The 24187-nt window shown below is 39.5% G+C and overlaps 1 protein-coding gene across 1 annotated transcript in view; it reads right to left on the bottom strand.

The window, feature by feature from the left end:
• Positions 1-24187, bottom strand: part of Rasgrf2 (Ras protein specific guanine nucleotide releasing factor 2) — a 231658-nt gene that overhangs the window by 150940 nt on the left and 56531 nt on the right. Inside the window, exon 2 of the mRNA XM_026394561.2 lies at positions 5318-5424. Coding sequence (XP_026250346.1) covers positions 5318-5424 — 107 coding nt within the window. The remainder of the gene's footprint in view (positions 1-5317; positions 5425-24187) is intronic.

The following is a 24187-nucleotide window of genomic DNA, read 5'->3' as shown; positions in this document are numbered from 1 at the left end:
ACAAGTTCTCTTCTCCTGAATTGTCCTCTGTAAAGTGAATGGAAACCCAAGTGTCTCAGAGATCAAAAAGTGGAACAAATTCAAAAGACTAAAACTCCTCTTCCAAATGCATATTCATAGCAAAATTATTCATAAGAGGAAAAATTGGAAATAATCCAAACATCCATCAGTTGATGAAGGGATAAATAAAATGTGATCTTCTCACACAATGGAAAATAATTCATCCATGAGAAAGAACAAAGTAACGCTATAGGATACAACCTGGATGAACTTGAACTTTGAAAACATGCTAAGCAAAAGAAGCCAGTAGCCAGTTTATATGATTCCAATTATATAAAATGTCTGGGATGGACCAATCCACTAATACAGGAAGCTGAATAGGGGTGGGGCTGGTAGGAGTAGGGAATGACTGCTAATTGAAATAAGGTTTATTTTTTGGTGTTGAAAACATTCTAGAATTAGTAGTGATGACTGTACAACCTTGTGAATGTACTAGAAAAAATACTGAATTTTACACTAAAAGACGATGACTTCTGTGTGTGAAATACAACTCAAAAGATAAACTTTACAAAATGCAGTGGAGCAATTTTCCCCCAAAACAATATATTCTTTATTGCATCATAATTCAAAGAGTCTTTGTCAAAATAAATTCCATAGATAAAACTTCAAGACCAAAAAATGGTGTAGGCAATATCCAATGAATATAAAAACAAAGTATATCCATCACACAGAGAGCTCATTTAGAAGGGGGGACAAAAAAAGGTAGAAAAACATCAGTAGAAAAAATGGGGAAAGGACATGAGATGACAATTCATGTGGGAAATATAGACAAATATTTAACAGTTGCAAAAAGTGGTCAATAACCAAGAAAATGCTTATTACCCCAAGATATCATTTTTTATCCATTCATCAATATAATAAAGATTTTTATAAAAAATGATTCCAGCTTTTCTCTTATTCTAGTGAAGGTTATTAAACTGGCATGTGTGTTTCCGAAAAGCAATTGGGCACTGAGCCAGGAAAAGGGAAAAAGAGATAAGTAAGATGCAATTAGCTTTGAAGAAATTCAGGCTGACAGAAACAGGAGCAAATCCACGCAATAATCTCTTACTTGCACTGAGAGAAATAAGAGGTGACAGTGGGATCAAAGAACGGAATGGTCAGTCCTTCCTGCAGAGAAGAAGAGCATCAGGGAAGATATGTGGATGACTGAGAGCTGCATTCTGAGAGACAAGTTGGTGTAAGTCAGACTGGAGGGGTCATCCCAGCACAGTGAGATTCCTGGGTGGGGTTGCTCACCTGGAGCTCAAGCTACAAGGGGAGGGTGGCATGAGAAGTTCTCAGAGGTGAGCTCAGGAGGGGCATCCCTGCATTGGCTCACTGTGTCTGGGAAGGCAGGGCAGAGCTAGCATTGGATAAAGAAGTAAATAAACATCAGTTAAAAGAACAAACAAAGGTAGACTGTGGTGTCTCCCAGTGCTTCAGGGGCAAGGCAAGCATGTGAAGCAAGACTCTGTGAGGAGCCGGAAAGACAACTGACAGATGAAGTATTGACAAAGGGCTGAAAAGAAGGAAACTGAAGCTCAGTTTTTTCCTACAGAAAACAAGTAACCATCAAATCAAGTGAAATCTTTCACAGTTCACTAGCACTTTACACAGTGTAAGGGGGAATGAATTCTCTTTCATTGTGGCAAATCTGGAGGCAAATCCCAGACAGAAGTTCTTACCAAAAACATAATATTGCAGATGGACAAAATCCATGTTTTCAGCTTTAAGGTTATAAGAAGAATATAAAATATGGCTTTGGGATTGCTCTAGGCTATAACATCACTGCCCATTCTTGATTGTCTAGTTCTGTGATGTTTCTGTAACACATAAAATATTTTCAGCTATTCTATGTAATCACTCTTTTCTGATTTGTTAGGGATTTCTCCATGCACATTTTATAGAGGGCTGATCTTATAGGGATAAGAAACACACAATGCCTTTGGGGTGGTACAGATTTTATACTATATACTTTGCTCTAAATTAAGCTTTAACCAAGGAAGAAGAACGAGGGTGCAGGCAGTAGGCATTTGGTGTTCCATGCAGTTAACATGGTGTGTGTGTGTGTGTGTGTGTGTGTGTGTGTGTGTGTGCATGTGTGTACGTGTGTGTGTGTGTGTGTGTGTTTGGTGTGAGGGGAGAGAATATGGACAACAGGCTCTCTTGGGCACATGTAATCTAAAATATATAAATAAAAAAGAGACCCAAGAGGGTTAGAGTTGTAGCTCAGTTGTTGAGCGCTTGCCTCGCATGTGTGAAGTACTGAGTTTGATCCTCAGCACCACGTAAAAATAAATAAATAAAGATATTTTTAAAAAGAGAGACCCAAGAGGCTGCATTAGAGTTTTTTGTTTGTTTATTTGTTTTTGTTTTTTTTTAACTGAACAAAATAACAATGCTTAAATGAAAGATTTAACTAAAGGATTAAGTCTCTCTGCTCATCATGTTAGGGACTGACAGGGTAAAAGAAAGGTTAGGTCAAACCTTTCCAACTCAATCTGACATGAATTTTTCTGAATGAAAGCATATATCCAACTCCTTTTTCCCTGAAAATGCCTCACTTGGAGGAGATCCTGAGACCCACCTGCACAAGATATACACTGAGGTGAGGTTGGAACAGAGTTTCAGTTAAAGAAATTGGAAAGTCAACAAAAGATAGTGGGACAGTTTCCAACGCCAACAGCATAAGCCACACATCTGCATAGTGGGTACAGCTATGCAGGCTGATGGTACTCCACACTGGGCATAATATTCTCAAACCCTCCCCAGACCTCACCTTGGGTAAAGATCCAAACCCAGGTCTGTCCTCAAGACACAGCTTACCTCTCAAGTAGCCCAATGTACACTCATTCTCCCACATGTTCCATGTCATGGGGCAGAAAGATCATGTCAGTATCTCACAGCTCCCCCACTGTCCCTTCCAATCACACTCTAATAATTCCCTACAGAGTACTTCCTGGTCACTGCTCACCACTTTGCTTGACAAACTTGCTCTCATCCTTTATTTCTTCTCCCAGTAGTTGACATCATCCAAGCTAAGGGCCAAGAGATGTTTTAGATGCCACCCAGGTCTGATACTTCCCTTATACACATAGCCAAAGATCCTTATAGGTTACCCCAACATCTCTGGAATACCTTCCTCTTCCTCTTCCAGACCACTATATTCTAGGATTTAAGATTAGGTCGGGACTGGAAGAGAATTGAAAGATGAAAACTTGGGTCCTCTTCCATACCAAGACCATCTTCTTACTGATGGGGCTATCTGGACCAAGTCAAAGGTCAAAATGAAGAGCATTAATTCCAAAAGAAAAAAAGAAATCCTGGACCATATTTAAAGGAGAAAAGATGCAACTAGAATTCCCAGAAAATGATCCAAAGATCATCTTAAAGCAAACTGTGACAAGGAGATTCTGCTCAGAGGTGCAAAAGCCAGTGCAATAATGTGATTTTCATGGCAGACAAAGACAGCACACCCAGGCTAGTATGGAAAAACCATCCCAGGTAAACAGAAGAGACCAAGAGAGGGAGTTCTCTGCAGTCTTTGTTTCTATATAGAATTTGCAGAAAGGTCTGCAGCTCAGAAAAGAATAGTCTCATGCTCAAATAGTTATCAGTCAATCAAAATCTCAGACTTTAGAAAAGGGAATCAATAAGACAGGAATTATTAGGATTTTAAAGTTTTCTATTAAAAAGGCAGCAACTGAGTACAGTGGTGCACACCTGAAATCCCAGCTACTCAAGAGGATCACAACTTTGAAGCCAATCTGAGCAATTTAGCAAGACACCATCTCAAAATTAAAAATTAAAATAAAATGGGTTGGGTATGTGGTTCAGTATTAGAGCTCCCCTGGGTTAATTCCCAGTACCCTGCCCCTGCCCACACATACACAGACAGCAGTACCAAATGAAGGCCATCAAGCTGCCCTCGAAGGGAAGCTATCAATCCCTGTTAACTGTGTTTCAGTAGCACAATGTCAAGCAAAAATGACTAACAATTTTTTTTCCTCTGAATCAGCTTTGTTAACTTTCTGGCTTTGTTTAAGTATGAAAAAAGTCAGGGTGAATTTCAGAGATCCAAGTTATTATTGTCCCTGATTTCAGAAACATCTCAGTGTAAAAAGTCAAATATAAGAACTCAAATATAAAGCAGTCAGATTAAAAGGAGTCATCAAAGAATCTAATCCCAGACCTCAAGTCAAAGGAAAAACAATTCTAACAGACAAAAGACTCAAGGCATCAAGAAAAATGATCAATCATTAACCAAATCTTCAAATACAAGAGAGAAGTGTCACCATTCTATCATCTACTAAAGTGGTTTCTAAAGTCTGTCTCCTAACAAAAATTTTATATGCCCTAGTTTTCATCGTATGCCAAATAACAGTAGTGACCGATCACATCCACATATATGGACAAAAAAATGATAAAGAAAGAAAGACCTCTTCTGTGAAATCCAACCACCTTCAAAGTCGTTCACACTGTCTGAGTTTGGTTCACCAAGATATTTGCTTGGCAATTAAAAAGCCATTTATACTACCCCTGGTAACTGCTCTTCTGGAATGGGAAAAAAATAGGAAAATATACATGTTTTTAATTATGTGTTGCATTTTAACTCTCAAATGTAAAAGAATAGAATTAACCACAAAGACTATGTCTGCAAAGGACCCCAGGTTCTACCTTGCCAGCCTGATGCATCTGCCATCTTTGAAGACCTGGCCTTCTCTCTATAGCAATTCATTCCACATTGGTCCTGAATCTGGAGCAAAGCCTTCAGACAGAGAGCAGCCAGAGCAAAGGCAGTCAAGTAGGGTGCCTGGCTAGTTACAACAGCAAGCTGCACCCAGGGCAAAAAGCAGTCAGCATGGGAGCCATCTGAAGCAAAGATGAACAGGACTAGGGAACTGAGAGGGAAAACAAAGAGGGATTTGTCTTGCCTCTTTCAGATTCTTTACTCCCATTTAAGATTTTGTGGGTGCTTTCCACCTTTCTGGTATTCCTAAGAGGAAGAAAATTACAGTTTTCTATTTCCCTAGATAGAGGTTGCTATTGCCTGTTTTCAATAACTGAGGTAGGATTAACAAAGATTAACCTTTAATCTTTAACTGGAATATAGCCACAGAAAACTCAAATAATTAGCTCACACATGGCTAAGGAGGGGGTCCAAAGGAAACCCCATCCTGGAATGGCAAGTTCTTCCAAACTCATGCCAACAGTGATAACCCAATGCAAGACCCAGACAAGCAGGTATCACACATGGGAGAAGTTGCGTCCACACCTGGCTTGGTGAATAGCCTCCATCCACTCTTTACCATCCTGCTCCTCCTCACAGCGCAGCTCCAGTGGCTTCTGACCTTCATGGCCAAAAAGAACAGTAAAGTAATACTGGAAAGAAAAACAAACACAAAAGTTTAGTTTTATCTTTTGAGCATACAAGCATAATAACACAGTATATGCCTACACAAAGTATGTATTTACAAAATACATCAATTTTATGTAAGTCATATTTCAAAGTGAAAATATCATTCCTGGCCCAGTTAGCAATGACTGCAGCTAGAAGACAACATAGACCACGTCTTAACACCCCTCAGCAAGAGTCAACCCACAACCTACTGCACTATGTATTTTTATACGAGTACAAGAAGAACATTGCCCAAATCTGGCTTTAAAGATATATTATTATTATCATGAAAATTTTTCCAAAAATGTTTCCCTTTTGTGGGGTGTGAGAAAGTGGCAGGCACATAAGTCCATACCACTGCACTGGCTAGTTCTATTATCTATTCTATTCTGCATTCTTTTCTGCATTCTGGAAAGAAATATATCTAAAATTATATTGAATCATTGCCATTTGCCTATCCTTCAATCTTAGTGGACATCACCATTGCTTATTCCTTATTTTCCTAGACAGATTATACTTGATATAAGAAGGAACCCTAATCATCATCCTTGGGGTTAAGAGGAGAATTTTTTTTTTTTTTTTTTTGGTAGAAGTAGAATCTAAGTTACTGTCAGACAAAAGCAACTGGGATTCAGTAGAGAAAAGTCATAGTGACATTTATTGGGATAAAATGATTTCTCTCATATGAATTTTATTCATTATCACTAAAAACTGGAAACAACCACATATCTTTTAGTAGGTGAGTAGTTAAATAATGCTGGTACATCTTTTCAATGGATACTACTCAGCAGTAAAAAGGAACAAACCCTTGATAAATCCAGCAACTTGGATGCCTATCAAAGTGTCATGTCACAAAAAAAGTCATTCTCAAAAGGTTATATATGCAATGATTCCTTTTGTTTGATATTTCCAAAGTAGTGTCAGAGAACAGATCAGTGGTTTGGGGGAGTCATGGTGGGGATGTGTGATGGTAAAGGGATGGTGTGGGGGAGTCTGGGGGTTGATAGATCGGTTCTGCGTCATCATTATGAGGATTACACAAATCCAAATAGGTCATAGAACCATGCACCAAAGAAGGTTAATCATATGCTGTTGATTCAAAGACTTTAAAAATCATTTATGATTACTCAAGATTCTCATGAGGATTCCAGAATACAAGTAATCAGATAAATAAGTCTTACACAGACTCCCAAACTCACACTGGGCCACCAAACCCCTTTGTGCTCCAGCCAAGACAGATGTGAAATGGGGAATCTCACTACCATATACAAAGTTCATGTACCATAGTTCTAAAGTAGATTTCTTTAAAAATCTTGGTATAATCTATTAGTATGTGAAATACATATCCGGCACTGAGTTTGCTCTGTATTAGAGAAAGTAACAAATGTCTGAGTCAAAGATGCATTGTCCTTTGACAGCACTTGTGAGCAATACACTCAGTAGATCACAGTGAGTCAGTATTATCTCAGAAGTCTTTAAGTTGTGATTGACCAGCTTGGACATTTGAAGATCTGCTCGAGCCTATGAAGTTCTGAAATGCTTCAAAACAGCTGTGAGGCCCAGAAAAACTCATGGTGCCTCTAGAGTAAGTGTTCACCTGCCTCATTTTATTTCCAAGCCCCTTAGAATGTGTCCTCTCCAATTTCCTGAACACCATGCACTGACCCAGGATGAAGTAGTAGACAAGCTAAAGGAAAATCCCAAGCTGAGCCAAACATACATATTTAAGCTTAAGTGGAGGGAGGAAAACCGAGGGATCCTCAGATTCCAGAAACAAAGATAAGAGGCGAAGCCAAGAAGAAAGCATGGGAACTGAGGGGTAACACACTAGACTTCTCAGCCAGGAGACAGAGTTCTAACATCCACAGGGGCTGAAACACATGGTCTTGGGCCTGTACATGACACCAAGGTGGAATCAAGACCCTGCATAACACCAGGGCACATGAGAGGCTGACACTTCTGCACAACAGAAACCAGAAAAACTCCACCCCAAGTCCACTGTCTGCCAGGATAATTTCCAAATGCATTAGAAATTTTGGTGAAAAAATTAAATCAAAACAGGGACTGGGGTTGTAACTCAGTGGTAGATAACTTGCCTTGCATGTGTGAGGCACTGGGTTCGAATCTCAGCACCACATAAAAATAAAAATATTGTGTCCATCTACAACTAAAAAAATAATTTAAAAATTAAACCAAAACAAAAACATTTTTAAATGACTGATTGATAACTGTACCTCTAAGTAGGAAAAATTGTCCTAACTATGGTTTAAAATCCTGAAACAGTAAAATAAAAGACCAATGACTGAATTACATTAAAAAGTCTACATAACAAGACCACTGCAAACAATGCATAAAGACATGCAACAAACTGGAAATATATGTATAATTGATATAAAAGTGATAATGTCCTTTATGTATAAAGATAATCATGTGATTGTTCTTTTTAGCCTCCTCATATGGATTTCCTAATATTTATAACTTCCATGGCTGTATTAATTATACAGTAACTCAATTTTCATTGTTGATTTTGAAGCACTATTAAATCCACATGTTCTATGCCATTGAGATATATCCCAACCCCTTTATTTATTATTTATTTTTAATTTTGATACAGGGTCTTGCTAAGTTGTTGAGGCTGGCATTGAACTCTTGATCCTCCTGCCTTACTTTCAAGGGTAGCTGGGATTACAAAATATGACACTGGGTCTTTTTATTAACTTAAATTTTAATTGTTTTTGAAATAATTTAAGCTTATAGAAAAGTTGCAAGAACTAAAATACAGTAAAAAAATTTCTATTGGCCAAATTATATCGTTATATTGTGTGCAGGTACAACCATCTGACAACAAATCCCACCATTATATACAATTATAATGCACCAATTGTTAAAAAAAAAACTGAGTTACCTTTAAAATGATATTCTTTTTTTTAATTATTGATTGTTCCAAACATTACAGAGCTCTTGATAAATCATCTTTCATACATTTGACTCTATTGGGTTTTGAACTCCCAAATGATATTCTTAAAATACAGAAAGTGAACATTAAAAATAAAATGATAGAAAAGATAAACTCTAGTCAAAAGACAAAAGTTGGACTATATATAATATCAAATGTGATAAAGAAGATCCTATATCAATAAAAGAATCAATTTACTAGGAAGTATAGCAATCCTGAAAGTGCATCATTATATTGGACTTTAGTGAGTTTTCATTCAGTTACATCTTCTGGCCCCCTTAAGATGCCCAGGCCAGAACCAGCTCTTTGGTTAGAATATCAGATTTCCTCTGCTGTGGTGATGTTGCAGAAGTTGCTGATATAGTCAATGAGCCTCTCCAACAAATATTTCTCTCTGATTTTCTCTGAATTCTCAGCTACTAAAGACAAGACACCATATACATGTTGCTCCATGGGGGATCCCTCCAAAGGTCCCAGCTCAAGGCTTTGAGCCTGATTCTCATTCTGATCCATTCCTGGAATGATTTTTCAGGAATTCTCAAACGCCCATTCTCATTCTGATCCATTCCTGGAATGATTTTTCAGGGATTCTCAAACTCCCAACTGCCTCTGCTTTCTATGGAGTTCATACCTGGAGCTTCAGGTTTTCCACTGCAGAAAGTATTTTTGTCATACTTTTAGATCACCAAGATTTTTTTCCTATTCTTACAAATAGCTATGCCATTTTAATTTTCGTAAAGCCTATATTTCACTGATGTTTCGAGCAAGGGCAGAAGGGGTTATAAAAACATGATATTTTAATGTATGAACTCTTGACATTATCTTAACTGTAATTACCAAAACAAATACTTACAAGCCTCTTTAAAGCACCTATGTATGAAAGGGAAAGGAGATAAGTGGTTGTCACAAGCTTAGGGGAAGAGAGGACGCAGACTGACTGCTAATGGTGTGGAGTTTTTTATTTATTTTAATTAATAGAATTTTTTTTAGAGCAGTTTGGGTTTACAAAAAAACTGAGCAGAAAGTACAGGGAGTGTCCCTCCCCCCACTCCTGCACACCCCACACATGATTTTTCCTATTATTAATAATTTGCATGTATGTGGCATATTTGGTAAAGCTGATGAACAAATATGGATGTATGTAGTGTATCCATAGTATATTCAGGTTCACTCCGTGCTGCACATTCTGTGGGTTTAACAAATGTATAATGTTGTGCGTTGACCACTACTGAGTTTCCTTCTGGGCCTGGTGAAAATGATCGGCACTTAGATAGTGGTGATGGTTTCCCAACCTTGTGAATATACTAAAACTCACTAAATTATATACTTTAAAATCATGAATTTTATGATATGATTTATATCTAAATTTCTTTTAAATGGGAAAAAATAAGCAGTAAGAAACAGTGGAAGTCTGGCCCGGTAGTGCACGCCTGTAATCCCAGCAATTCAGGAAGCTGAGGCAGGAGGATCACGAGCTCAAAGCCAACCTCAGCAGATCAGGATGGCACTTAGCAACTCAGCAAGACCCTGTCTCTAAATAAAATATAAAAAAGGGCTGAGGAGGTGGTTCAGTGGTTAAGTGCCCCTAGATTCAAGCCCCAGTACAAAAACAAAAAACAGTGGGGGTGGGGGAAATAACTATGTGCAAATTCTTTGGATTACCAGTTTCTAGTCATTCTTATCCATTTTTGAGATCTTTTCCCCAAATCTTTCAGCTTTCACAAGCTGGTTTGCTCTGATCTGCCCTTTATTTGGTAACTGTTGATCTAGCAGCTACTACTCCCAAAACCACTGTGCTAAGCTTGTGAAGGATAAAGAAAGTTAATCCGGCCTACCTTCTGCCCTCGGAAAATGTCCTTGAAATCTTTACAAAGACATATGCAGCACTTCCAACTTATTCAATTAGTCATACTTTTTAACTAACTTACCTGGGTTTCCTGCTTAGATTTGCTACATAGCAAAGCTGCCTGGAATTGCAGCAGCAGCCAGAGATTACTTCACCTGTGGTTCTCTAAGCCTTCTCTCTCCCAGTCCCTGCTGTACTGCTGTCTATTTATCTTTTCTTTGTATGTGCATCTGTGGTGTCAAGAGTGAGTGAACATACTTGACTACGCTCCCGTGTGCGCTTATGTAGGCACCCTTGCTAGGTCTAGCCGAGAGTTTCCTACACAAAGGTTTGGATGAGAAGACAAAGGTTCTAGGGGGACTCAATGCAGAGTCTAAGCCCTGGAAGAGCATCAGGGAAGCTTAAGTAAAGAACAGAAGCATGAAATTCTCCTTCTTCAGCCAGGAGAAAGAGCAGAGGCCTGAGAGAAAGAAGAGGAGAGAAGGAGAATGGAGAGAAGTGAGGGAGGGAGAGAGTGTGTTTGATTTTGCAAAGAAAGCGATAGCTACACTAGGTTGGTGAGCAGGAAATCCTCATTTCTAACTAATCTGAGATGGCAAAAGTCTTTGGGGACACTTTACACCCCACTGGTCACGCTACAGCTGACAATAGCAGGCCATATTTTGTGTCTATGAATCATATGATAACGGTCTTCCAGTGTAGCTGAATGTTAAGATGGGCTATCATGTTTGTGTTTTGGCTACTACTTCAACTCAACAAACAAAAATCAATGCCCAGGTGACAAGGGGAGGTCACCACATCAGACCTGGGAAGGAGGTGACTAAAAAGGATTTGACCTTTATTCACTCAAGGACATAAAAGGGTTACATGTGGAATGGCCAAACTCCTGGAGATTACAGAAGATTTTTTCACAGGCATTGGGTGTGCTGAGCCTCCCAACCCCAACCTACCTGCTCCCCACACAAACCCCAGGGAAGAGGAAGGGGTGTTCTCCTGACTTCAAGCTAGTGAAGGCTCCAAGGAGCTTGCTCAGAGAGATTCCTGTATTTTCCCAAAAGTTGGTGCCTGGCCATGCATAAGCGTCTGAGGGGCGAATGTCTAGGAACTGCCTGCCAGAGGATAAAAGCAGAGAAGCAGATGCTACATTTTAAGTAATAGTTCCACCAAGGGCAAAATCAATGAGGAATGTTTTTGGGGGGGATTTGGGTTTTTTTGTTTTTTGGGTTTTTTTGACCCAGAAATTGGCTACACCGAAGTGAGCCAGGCTGGGCTCATCTTATAGCCAGCCAAACAGGCAGCAGCAAGGGCAGCCTGGAGGGCCAGTAGCCAAGGGCACAGGAGGTGAGGTGAGGAGATAAGTTTCCTGTTGGCGGGGTAGGCCATCCCCAGCATGGAAGGGCCCCGGCAAACAGAGGAGCATCATCAAAAACTGAACTTTAAACTCTGTCCACACACAGAGCAAACCCATGCCAGATGGGTCCAACATGGAAAAGTGGGAACCACCCAGGAAGCCAGAGAGGAGAGCCGGGGAGAGAGCAGCAGCCGGAGCCTGTCTTGCCCTGTAGCAAGCTCCAGCCAGGCAGGGGCCTTTAAGCCGCTCTATCTGAGCTGTACATATTAATTACCAACTGAGATTGTCTGGGAGGAAAATTGGACTGGAGAACTTTTTATGATATTACAGTAATCAGAAATGCGCCGGGCCTGCCCAAGACTTCACCCTGGCACATGAAAAGAACCATCCCCCAGAGTAGCTCTGGAAAGGACACCCAAAAACAAAAAGAGCTCTTTCTGTTGTCCCTGCCTTCCCTTCCTCCTGACCTGTTTATTCACTGTGACAGTTACATACACATTTTCTTCAAACAAATTAAAAATCTTCAGGTCAATAATCTTATTCACCTCTAGTCCTAGAGACACAATTCAGTTCAGCACAATTTTACCAAAAAGTGAAAAATAAGCTGAGACTTCTCAGGTGACCTGCACATGTCATCAGAAATTAAGGACCCTGTGACAAGCCTGTGAGATAATCCATCACACTTCCCTGTGACAGTCCTGAACCCTATAAATGACAGCTGTCTTTAGCTCTTAAACCCCTAATCCAGGCAGAGGACCAACTTCCATAAACTAGGGGGAGATAACCTGATAAAAAGGCTGCTGAGAAGGGGAAGCTCTGAATTTAACATGGTATTCAATAAAGCTCCACTTACATTTGAGAGAAAAAGGGTGGAAACTCAATAGAATACCCAGTCAGTGGCTTAAAGGGCAATCCTATAACCGATGGCATTTCAGTAACTGCTGGCGATTAGCCAAGCCCTTTGCCCAGGCAAGGGAAGGAATACTCAGTGAACTGGCCTGAGACATCTCCAGGCTGCAGAGGCACCCCAACAGCAGCTGCTGCTCAGAACCCAATTAAAAGCCACCTTTCAAAGGCAGCAAGGCAATTACATTAGCAGAGTACATCCAAAGGTTAAACCGTGTCTCAGGCACCGTGATGATGATGAGACTGATGCAAGGTACATTCTGTGTTTCCAGGAGTTAATTTAACAAATTCAGCTAGGCCACAGAAAAAATGAAACACTGCCTCTGTATGTGCCTGCAAATTATTTATTTTTAGCCAATCATCAGAGAGTCTCCTTTAGTGTCATCTGGCCTTGCTGGGACATGAACTTGGTGTACCATGGATCTGTGTCTCAGAACTGAAGCTTCCTACTCTCTTTGGGTGTTTGTTGAAAATAGCAGCACGGGGGCTGGGGGTGTGATTCAATGGTAGCACCCAGACAGCTTGCCTAGCATGTGTGAGACCCTGGGTGCAATCCCCAGCACCCAAAACAAACAAACAAACCATCTGTGCGTGTTCTATGACCTCTGACCTGCCCCTCTGCAGGAATTTAGAGGAGACCTTACAAAGTCCTGGATCATTATAAAGTGCAAGAATTAGCAGAGTAATGATTTTGTTCTTCAAATTCAACATCAACCGTGTGAGTGAGTTCCTCTTCTTTTTTCCATCCCTGAATGTTCTCACCTGTTCCCAGATCCATTTCTCCAGTCCAATTCTCTCCCCGGCACCAGCCCACATTCTACTATTAGATGGCATTTCAATTATGTCCCAAATTAAACTTCTCTCTTTCCCTTTCTCCCTGCCTCCCACCCCTCCTCCCACTCCCTGCCCTCACACCACTCCTTCTCATCTTTCCTCTGTCAAGTGCATCTGTACCCAGCAGTTGCCACAAGTAGGAACCCAAAGGCACCTCAGCTTCCCTCTGCTTCTCAGCCCCATCCGTTTGGCTTCACCAAAGCTCCCGCCCAGTCAATCTCTTCTGGTGAGCATTACCCCTCACCTGCACAGTGGGACAGCTGTGTGACAGGGACACCCATGACAGCTGTGAAAGACTTCCCCCTTCATGTGGCCCTACCTGGTAACTGGTGTCTCTCACGCTTGGACTCCAGCTGCTGACACAGCCCAAGGTGAGGGCCTCCCCTTACAGGGAGACTAATGGGCCCTCAGGAAGGAGGACGGGGTGACCTAGGGCAAGCCCCAGTGAGTCGGGAACATGAGACGTGTGGAAAGGCAAAGGGGTCTGAGGAGGAAGAAAAGGCAGAATAAGGAGGTAGAGACGTCCACTGCAGCTTCTCCCCACCTAAGGCTAAAATCCCAGAGAAGGTGAGAATTTAAAAAGTGTTGACAACAGAATCAAGGGGCTTGTGCCACACTTCCCTTCTAGGGCTCCAGGGGGTGTTCTCTCACAGAACACCTTTGTGTCCCACCCCTACCCTCATGACAACATGGGTGGTGATTCTACAGCGTGAGTGATCTATCATGTAAATTAGTAAAATCGGTGTCCCTGCCATTAGGTCAAGAAAGGACCTGAGTTTAGCTACCCAGAGTCTCCCCAGCTTGTCTGTGGTGTGGACATGGCCCAGCATGCTATGGAGGACTGAAGGGGACCACACCAGGGCGGTGCAGCCCAACAAAGAGTCAGGGGACCAAGAAAGCCAAATGGACCTGAGAGAGAATGTGCCATGAGTTACAGCAGCCACACACGTCAACCAGAGGTGCCAACAGAATGCCCAAGGCAGAACCAGACAATACCAGACCCCCGTGCATGCCAGCAAGGACCCGCCACTCCATGATACACACACACATACCCATACCCTCAAGGACACGTAAGCCTCTTTTCACTCAGTCAGCATTTTAGTGAGGCCCAGAAGAAAAAAAAAATGAACTCCCCAAAAAACCTTTTACATTACTGGATTCACTACTTCAATATTGAGCTGCATTTATTATTTTCAACAAAAGGCAGGTTCTTCTTTCACCCACTTATTCAGTAGGGAGGGAGTCTTACAGAGCAAGATCAATTTAGAAAAATGCTTTGTTTGCACATGCAAGTGTAAACAAACTAAATCTGTGACCCTGAATCCAATCTCTCCCAACTCTTTGTATCCCATAAGGCAGCCAGAGTTTTCTTCCTGTTAAGATAAATCTGAGCTGTCATGTCTGCTTACCAGCCTTCACTGGTATTTTCAATTTTAGGAGCAAATCTTCTGAGACTGAATTTGCCCTTCACACTTGGCCCCATGCTCCACATTTCACCTCATTCCTACCTGTTTCTTCTCATGCACCTCATTTTCCAGCCACACCCACATACTGTTCCCCCAAAAGGCGAGCTCTCTCCTCAGCCTCATGCTGTGACTGACAGAGCGCAGCCTCTGGAGCTGGCAGACCTGCGTATGAATCCCGATGCCTCTGGGGGTAACTCATATTATGAGACCTTGCTCAAGTTCCTTAACCTTTCTGAAAAGCCCAAGTTTCCTCATGGGCAAAATGAGGACAATGATATCCAGTCACATGCCACATGATGTTTGGGTCAAGAATTGACTACATATACAAGAGTGGTCCATAAAACTCTAATAGAATTTTAAAAATCCTATCACCTAGCATTTTTAGTGTACATTTTCTATGTTTAAAAACATAGATTTTAAAAACATAGATGTTAAAAACATACATTTCTATGTTTTAAAAACATAGCATTCTGTTATAACTGCCTGAAGTATACAGTACAGTAGCATATATACAGGTTTGCAGCATAAGAGCAAAATGCCAGAATCCATAGCCTAGTTGTATAGGTGGCTAAACCAGCTAGCTTTATGTTAAGTACACACTATATGATGTTCCCAGGATGAGAAAATTGCCTAAGGATGCATTTCTCATCATTAAGCAACACGTGACTGTACACCTTGAATTAGCTGACATCCAGGAAATGGTATCCAAAAGGCACTACAAATGTTAATTCTCTTCTCTGTTAGTGTATCTCTTACTTTAATATACTTTGTTTCTTCCTTTATCTCCAGTCTCTTTTGCAACCTACATGTTTTTACTGAACTTTGTGGACTTGTGTCTCTGAAATGTGAATTCCTCTAAGAGAATCCTTCTTTGGCACCTCTGGCAAAGAAGAGTCCCTCCCTCCTCTGGGTTTCATTCACCCCCATGGACCTTTTTCTTCCACAGCATCTTAGAGTTGTCTGTTTACATGTCTTTCTTCCCTGTCAGCTTTGTTCTATTCTACCTTCAATTTCTGCACTGCACCAGGCATACAAAAAGCCCCTAAGAACATCAGGTGAATAAATGATCATCAGTAAAAAAAAAATGAGGTATAACTGATCTAATAAACGTCAACAGCCAGCTATGATGATCAGTTTTACAACTATACAGTCACATCCAGGTAGTCATCCAGAAAAAAAAGGATTTGAACATAAAATTTTAACATAGGTGAAATGCTCTGAGGAAAAAGAAGACAACTTAAGCTATCAAATATATTTTTATTATAAACTATAAAAAAACAGAACATCACAATCATCTCACAAACTTCTAGTAGAGCAATAAGAGCAGGTACTCTAGGTTGGTAGGGTCACCAAAGATCCTGACCTCTTACATGTGTGCTCCCATATTTATTGTGACACCAGTTGTAATAATGAAGACAGGGACACAATCTAGATTTCCACCATCAGATGATATTGGATTTTAAAATTCAGTGTGTATATACACAATGGAGTGGTATTTAGCCATAAAAAGAGAGGAAATGCTGTCAGGTATATGACTCTAGAGAACATTATATTAAGTAGAATAAGCCATAGAAACAAATATTGCATGATCTTACCTATGTGGAACCTAAAAACGTTGAGCTTATAGAAACAGAGACTAGAATGGTGATTACCAATGGATAGAAGAAGGGATGGACAGGGAAAGAGGAGATATTGATCAAAGAGTTTTAGCTAGAAAATCAAACTACACAGATTTCATCTCACTCCAGTTAAAATGGCAATCATCAAGAATGCAAATAATAAATGCTGAAAAGGATGTGGGTGAAAAGGAACACTTTTGCACTGTTGATAGGGTTGTAAATTATTATAACCACTATCAAAACCACTATGGAGATTCCTCAAAAGACTAGCAATGGAATCACCATATGGCCCAGCTATATCATTCCTTGGTTTTTATCCCAGAGAATTAAAGGCATCAGACATTATACCCATGCTTATAGCAGCACAATTCACAATAGCCTAACCTTGAAACCAGCCTAGATGTTTGACAATAGATGGATAACACAATTGAGTTATATATACACCATGGAGTTTTAATTAACCATAAAGAAGAACAAAGTTCTAACCTTTGCCGGAAAATGTATGAAACTTAAGAGCATTATGTTAAGTGAAATAAGCCAAACTCAGAAAGTCAAGGGTCATATGATTTCTCTCATATGAAGAAGCTACAGAGAAAAATGGAAAAATATCAGGGAAGGGAGGTTCCCATGAAACTGAAAGGAGACTAGTAAAGTAAAAGAATGAGACCTGGGAAAGGGGAGGTACTAGGGAATTGAAATCAATCAAATTATGTGATGTGCATGCACAAACATATCACTATGGATCCTACTACTATGTATAATTATAATGTACCTAATTTTAAATTTTTTTAAACTTTCAAGTTAGGAGAAATAAGCTTTAGTGATCTATTGCACAGAACGGCAATTATAATAAATAAGAATGCATTCTAGCAGAAGGCATCATAATACCAGACCTTAAATTATACTACAGAGCTATAGTATTTCTTAAAAAGCATGATATTGACACAAAACAGACATGAATACTAATGGAATTTAGCATAATATTCTCAGGTTCCACCCATTTATCAGCAAATGTTTTCATTTCATTCTTCTTTAAGAAAGGCAAAGAAATAAACCCACATAAATACAGTTATCTCATAATTACACAAAAGCTCCATGAACATACATTGGAGAAAAGATAGCCTCTTCAATAAATGCTCTTGGTAAAACTGGAAATCCATATGTAGTAGAATGAAATGTAAACCCTTTCTCTTCACCCTGCACAAAACTCAACTCAAAGTGAATTAAGGACCAAGGCATTCATTAGACCAGAGATCTTTCGCCTACTAGAAGAAAATGTAGGTCCAAATCTCCATCATGTTGGCTTAGGAACTGAGCTCCTCAACAAGATGCCTAAAGCACAAGAAGTGAAACCAAGAATCAATAAATGGGATGATCTCAAACTAAAAAGCTTCTTCACAGCAGAGGAAACAATCAAAAGCATGAAGAGAGAGCCTACAGAATGGGAGAAAATCTTTGCCACCTGCACCTCAGAGCATTAATCCCCAGGATATACAAATAACAACAAAAAACTTAACACCAAAAAAATAATAATAACCCAATCAATAAATGGGAAAAGGAATTGAACAGACACTTCACAGAAGGAGAAATACAATCAACTGACAAATATATGAAAAAGTGTTCAACATTGGAGAAATGCAAATTAAAATTACACTGAGATTCAATTTTACTCCATTCTGAATGGAAATTATCAAGAATACAAGTAACAATAAATGTTGGCAAGGAGGTGGGAGAAAGGTTCTCTCATACATTGCCGGAGGGACTGCAAGTTGGTGCAAACTCTATGGAAAGCAGTATGCAGATTCCTCAGAAAACTGAGAATGGAATCACCATTTGACCCAGTCATCCCACTCCTCAGTTTACACCCAAAGGACTTAAAATCAGCATACTACAGGGACACAGCCACATGTTTATAGCAGCACAACAGCTAAACTATGGAACCAATCTAGGTGCCCTTCAACAGATAAAGAAGCTGAGTAATATTCTATTATATATAATATATAATATATAATATGTACACACACATATAATAGATATATATAATATATTATATATATAATAGAATATTACTCAGTCTTAAAGAAGAATGAAATGGAGACATTTGCTGATAAATGGGTGGAACTGGAGAATATTAAACGAAATAAGCTAACGCCAAAGAACCAAAGGCCGAATGTTTCCTCTGATATGCATATGCTAATTCACAATAAGCCAGGAGGAAGAATAAAGGTATTTTTGAGTAAACAAAGGGGAATGAAAAGAGGGGAGGGGGTAGAAATGATAGTAGAGTGAATCAGACATTATTATCCTATGTTCATATATGATATCATGACCGTGTAAATCTACATCATATACAACCAGACGCATGAGAAGTTATACTTCATTTATGTATGATGTGTCAAAATGTATTCATCTGCCATGTATAACTACTCAGAACAAATTTTAAATTTTTTAAAATGCAATGTGGTATATATACATAATGGAATACTACTCAGCCACAAAGAATAACAATATTATGGCATTTGCCATTAAATGGATGGAACTCAAGACTATCATGCTAAGTGAAATAAGTCAATCCCAAGAAACCAAAGGTCAAATGTTCTATCTGATATACAGATGCTGACTTATAATAAGGGGAGTGGGAAGAGAATAGAAATTCACTGTAGTAAATAAAGAGGGGATGGGAATAGGAAAAACACTAAAATGAATCAGACATAACTTCCCTGTATTCATATATGAATACAAGACCAGTGAAGCGCCTCATCACGTACAACCTCAAGAATGGGAAGTTATACTCCATGTATGTATGATATGTCAAAATACATTCTACTACCATGTATATCTAAAAAGAGCAAAGAAAGAAAGAATGTATTATATATTTCAAAAGTGTAGAAGACTAGATTTTTAATGTTTTCACCATAAAAAATTGATAAGCATGTGAGATGATGGATTTGCTTTTTTTTTAACTCCTCCCCAAAGGTTTAGACAGAGGTTTACCAAGGAAATTAGATTCAAGGGAGAATGGGGGTAATCTCAGACTTATGCCTTTGGAGAATACACCTACGGGAGAAGGCAGGCTATCTCCAGAAAGAGAGACAGCCGAAGGATTTGTTAACTAGCCTGATTTAATCATTCTGCAGATGTAAACATCTATTGAAATATCACATTGTAGCCCATGAATATATATAATCATCATTTGTCAATCATAAATATTTTTTAGAATAATCTTCCATTTTACCTATAAGGACCTTAGAAAAATGATAAATGAACATATCTACAAAATGTAAAGGTTTAGGGTCTTTTGGTGTCTATGACTTTAATATGAATTTTCATTTTCAGTCTTCTGGCTTTTGTCATAATGTGCTGACTGCTGTTTATACTATGTGTCATTACAGAGAGAACAAATGTAACCCAATATGAAGAGACAAGCTCACTTAAAACTCTGGCCCTTTAGCTTCTGGAAGCTAGAAACAAATTCCTAGCTAACAAAGGCAATATCTTGGGGGTGGTTATTACCAGACTTCATTTACTTTCTACATTTCTATATTGTTTCAATCATTTACAATAAACATGTACTGGTTTCTAATCAGTGTTAAAGAAATTTTCCCATTTTTGAAACTTTATCTAGGTCTGTCTACTGTTGCTTACCCGTGGAAAGTATATGATATTAGTCAAAATAGTGATGTTCAAAATAAAATTAAAAACCACTTTTGATTTTCTTTAAAATATACAGCAGAAAATCCTAAATCATGTGCTACTTTACAAAATTATTATAGTAGTCACCCCTTATCCACAGTTTTGCTGAGGTTTTAGTTACCTGCAATATTCTGAAAATAATAAATGGGCTATTCAGAAATAAACAATTCATAAGATTTAAATTGCATGCCATAGTGTGTATCATGATGAAATCCCACACCATATTTTTTTAATATTTATTTTTTAGTTGGACACAATATCTTTATTTTATATATTTATTTTTATGTGGTGCTGAGGATCAAACCCAGGGCATTGCACATGCTAGACAAGCACTCTGCCGCTGAGCCACAACCCCAGCCCCCAAGCCACAACCCCAGCACCCCCAACACCATCTTGATCAGTCCTGCCCAAGACACGAATCATACCTTTGTCCAGTGTATCCATGCTATATACACTACGCACCTATATAAATCACTCTGTAGTTGTCTACATTATCGGATCTACTTTGCAGTATCACAGTGCTTGATAACATTTAATAATATCCCCAAAGACAAATGTAGTGATAATGACAATTTGTATATAACAAAGAGAAGCTGTCAAGTGTTTCCTTTAAGTGAAAAGGTAAAAGTTCTCAACAGAGAAGAAAAATCATATGCTGAGGTTGCTAAGATCTATAGCCCATTATGGTTGTTAATCTCTTACCATGCCTAATTTATAAGTTAAACTTTCTCACAGATAGGCATATATAGGGAAGAATATTATATTTATATTGTATATATACACACACATATAATATGTCAGGTTCTATATATAGAGAGATATATTATATATATGTATATATAGTAAATATATATTATAGTATATATATTACATAATATATATAGTAAATATATATTAATCATAGGATTTCATCTATCTCTAAACTGACAACTGAGCTATCTTAACATTCATGGGAATTTCAAATATATATATAATATGTATATATATTATATATATATATATTAAACTTCCCCTTTAAGGTGGGGAAGGATAATTGTATTTGGATGATACTGTAGGGTTTTCAATCACTACACACGTCCTTTGTGTTTTTCAGTTTTAGATTAAGAGATCTGAAGCCTGGCCTCTCACAGATACACCAACCCCCTCCCCGCAGTCACTGAGGCTCCTGCTAGACACAGACGTGCAGTTCCTCAAAGGAACATGAGTGGTCTTCTCTCATGCTGCCAGATTTCTGACCCTATAAGTCACATGCTGGAGAGACAAAGAAATGAGTGTCTTCCAAATTACTCTTGGCTCTGTGACTTGTCTCAACATACTCATGGCTCTGTTTTTCCATTACCGTACCATAGTGACACAGCGCCTGGGATGGCAGTGCCTGGAGACAACGTCATGGCCGTGGAGCTCGCCATCCCACATAGAGAGCTAGAATTTGAAACTATGAATGAAGCAAAGCACTGGAGTACATATAATCCACACTGTGTAACAATATTAGCTTTAGCAATCTGCCTTAGAATATTAAACATATTTTTGTGGGCAAGAATTTAATTTAGAATCCAGATCAAGGAGTAAGAAATTAATTGCCTCCTTCTGTGATTTTCTACCACAACAGTCTGCCCCTCCTGTTCCCCAGGAATTTGAACAATAGTATTAAGTGGCTCTCTGCAGGCAGGGCATATCTTCTCCCCAACAGCCCCATGGGTTGCTATGGCAATCCACCCCAGAGGAGACACCTGGAGTTCTTAGGATGTGGAGAGGGACACAAACCATGGACAGCAATTCTTCAGTCTGGGTTCAAAAACGGTAATAAAATACTGTACAAGGTTGGGTTAGTCTTCCTATGATTAATTACCTCCTCTTCTTTCTAATTTCCCCTTTTATTCTTCTTTCTGTAGCTACTTATAGAGCAGAAATTAAATATATTTTAAACCTGGGCTATATTGCTGAAGCTAAGTCTTATGTTCCTTTTGACCCTGAAGAGTTAGCTTTCACCTCCCTCAAAATTTATCCAATCTGACAACGGAGCTATCTTAACATTCATGGGAGCTTCAAATAATGCTTGCCTTGTAAATCTGGCTGTCCATCGTATAGCATCCCTGGGCCCTAGGGGTACAAACAGCTCACTTTAAATCTGAGTTGCAGCCATTGCAAGAGAGCACATGTAGCAAGAGCTAAAAGAAGACAGAATGAAAGCAACTATAAAGTGGGCTCAAGATGGGGGAAAGACTTTGGGCTTCTTAATTCCATCCCTCCCTTTCTCTTCCTCACATTCTCACCCGTTCACATTCCTGCTATGAAAATATTAGCTGCAAGGGGCTTCTTTGCCTAGTGTCTGTGGTCACAATTGCACCCACTGTGAGACACTAACAGAAGAAGAATTCTGAAGCTTTACTCTTGACCAAGCTCCACTGTTTTCTCAGAGAGAAAACATTACAGTTTCATGCTTCTATAGAGAGGGAACATTTTATTTCTTTACCATAGCTCTATCACATGAGAACATTCAGCTCCAAAGAAAAATTCTGTGCAAATAAAAGGGAACGGATATTCTACCTGGTTTATAGATACCATCTTTTCCCATTATGGTTATATAAAGTTTATTCTTTATATTTAAAGCAGATGTCAAATCATTCAACTGCCTTGCTATGGCTTGCATAACCCCAACAAAACTCACATTGAGATGGAACCCCTTTATGAGGAGTTAAGAGGTGGCATCAGGCAGGACCTGGTGGTTAGGCAGAGTCCTCAAACTAGATTAATTTGTTCAGGGATTAATGGGTTAATAAGTTTTGTAGTTTGGATCTGAAACATTCCCCAAAAGTTCATGTGTTGATGGTCTTGTCCTTTGGGATCACAGGGGTTATGATTTCTTCAATGGATTAATCCACTGATGACTTCATAATTGAATGCACTATTGGGAGGTGGTGGAAACTATACTTGGAAGAAGTCAGTAACTAGGGTTATATCTTTTCCCTGGCTCCTTCTCCTCCCCGACCCCTTTCTTTCTGCTTCCTGATTGCCATGAGATGATTAACTTTGTTCTGCTACACTGGCCATGATGTTCTGCCTCACCACAAGCCCAGAAACCTGGGAGCCTGCTGACCAAGGGCTGAAACCTCTGAAACTTCAAGCAAAAATAAGTCTTCCCTCATTTAAGTTAATTTTCTCAGGCATTGTGTCACAGCCATGGAAAACTGACTAACACAAATGGGTTATGAGAATGGTTTTCTGTTATAAATACCAGTAGGCTCTGTCTCCTGGATGCACCCCTCTTGCCATGTGACAGTCTATGGTGTGTGGGGGCTCTACAAAAAGTCCCCATCAGCAAGAGAGCCCTCAACAAAAACGGTCCCTCAACCTTGGACCTCCCAGTCTCTAGAAACCATGATCTGAATAAACCTTTGTTCAGTATAAACTACCCAGTCTGTGGTATTCAGTTACAACAACCCAAAAACGGATTAAGATCTGCCTCCTCCAGGTCTTAGAAAAATGATCTAAGATGCTGAAGGCGTCTTCTCCCTATCAGTTCACTTTTTCAACATCTCAATTCAGAGGCTTTGCCATGGGTATACTCAGTACAAACCAGCTTCACAGACTCAAACCGCACCCCCCCAGCAGAGAGTGTGATTCAGCAGAAGGAGCCCCAGATTAGAAGATGAGGACATCAGGACTTCTCTCCTGCCCTAGGGAGCATGGTCTGAACTCTAGCACCTCTTGTTGCTGTTTTTTCTTGGGCCAAAAGCAGACTAGACTACCTCTCCTACTAACATAAAAGGTGAAGGTCAAATGCAGTACCATACATCAAAGTGCCCTGAAAAGCGGGAAGTATTCTGTCATTGTTGTGAGAGTGGAACTGCCAAAGCACACCTGGGAATCCATCACCTCCAGGCTGCCAAGGACACTGGACTCTTCTCAGACTGAAAAAACAAACTGCAGAGTCCCTTCCTCTGTTACCCTGCTTTCCTCAGATAAAGAGCTAATGCATGGGGACAGAAGAAAGGGACATGTTACAATTATGATTGGCACGCTGGGTTCTTAAGAAGAGGTCACACTGTTCCTTTTGTGGTTGTGGTTGGTTGGGG

The sequence above is a fragment of the Urocitellus parryii genome, chromosome 1 (assembly GCF_045843805.1).
Source record: "Urocitellus parryii isolate mUroPar1 chromosome 1, mUroPar1.hap1, whole genome shotgun sequence".
Classification (NCBI taxonomy): domain Eukaryota; kingdom Metazoa; phylum Chordata; class Mammalia; order Rodentia; family Sciuridae; genus Urocitellus; species Urocitellus parryii.
The sequence above is the reverse complement of the archived record's forward strand: the minus strand, read 5'-3'. Positions and strand labels throughout refer to the sequence as shown.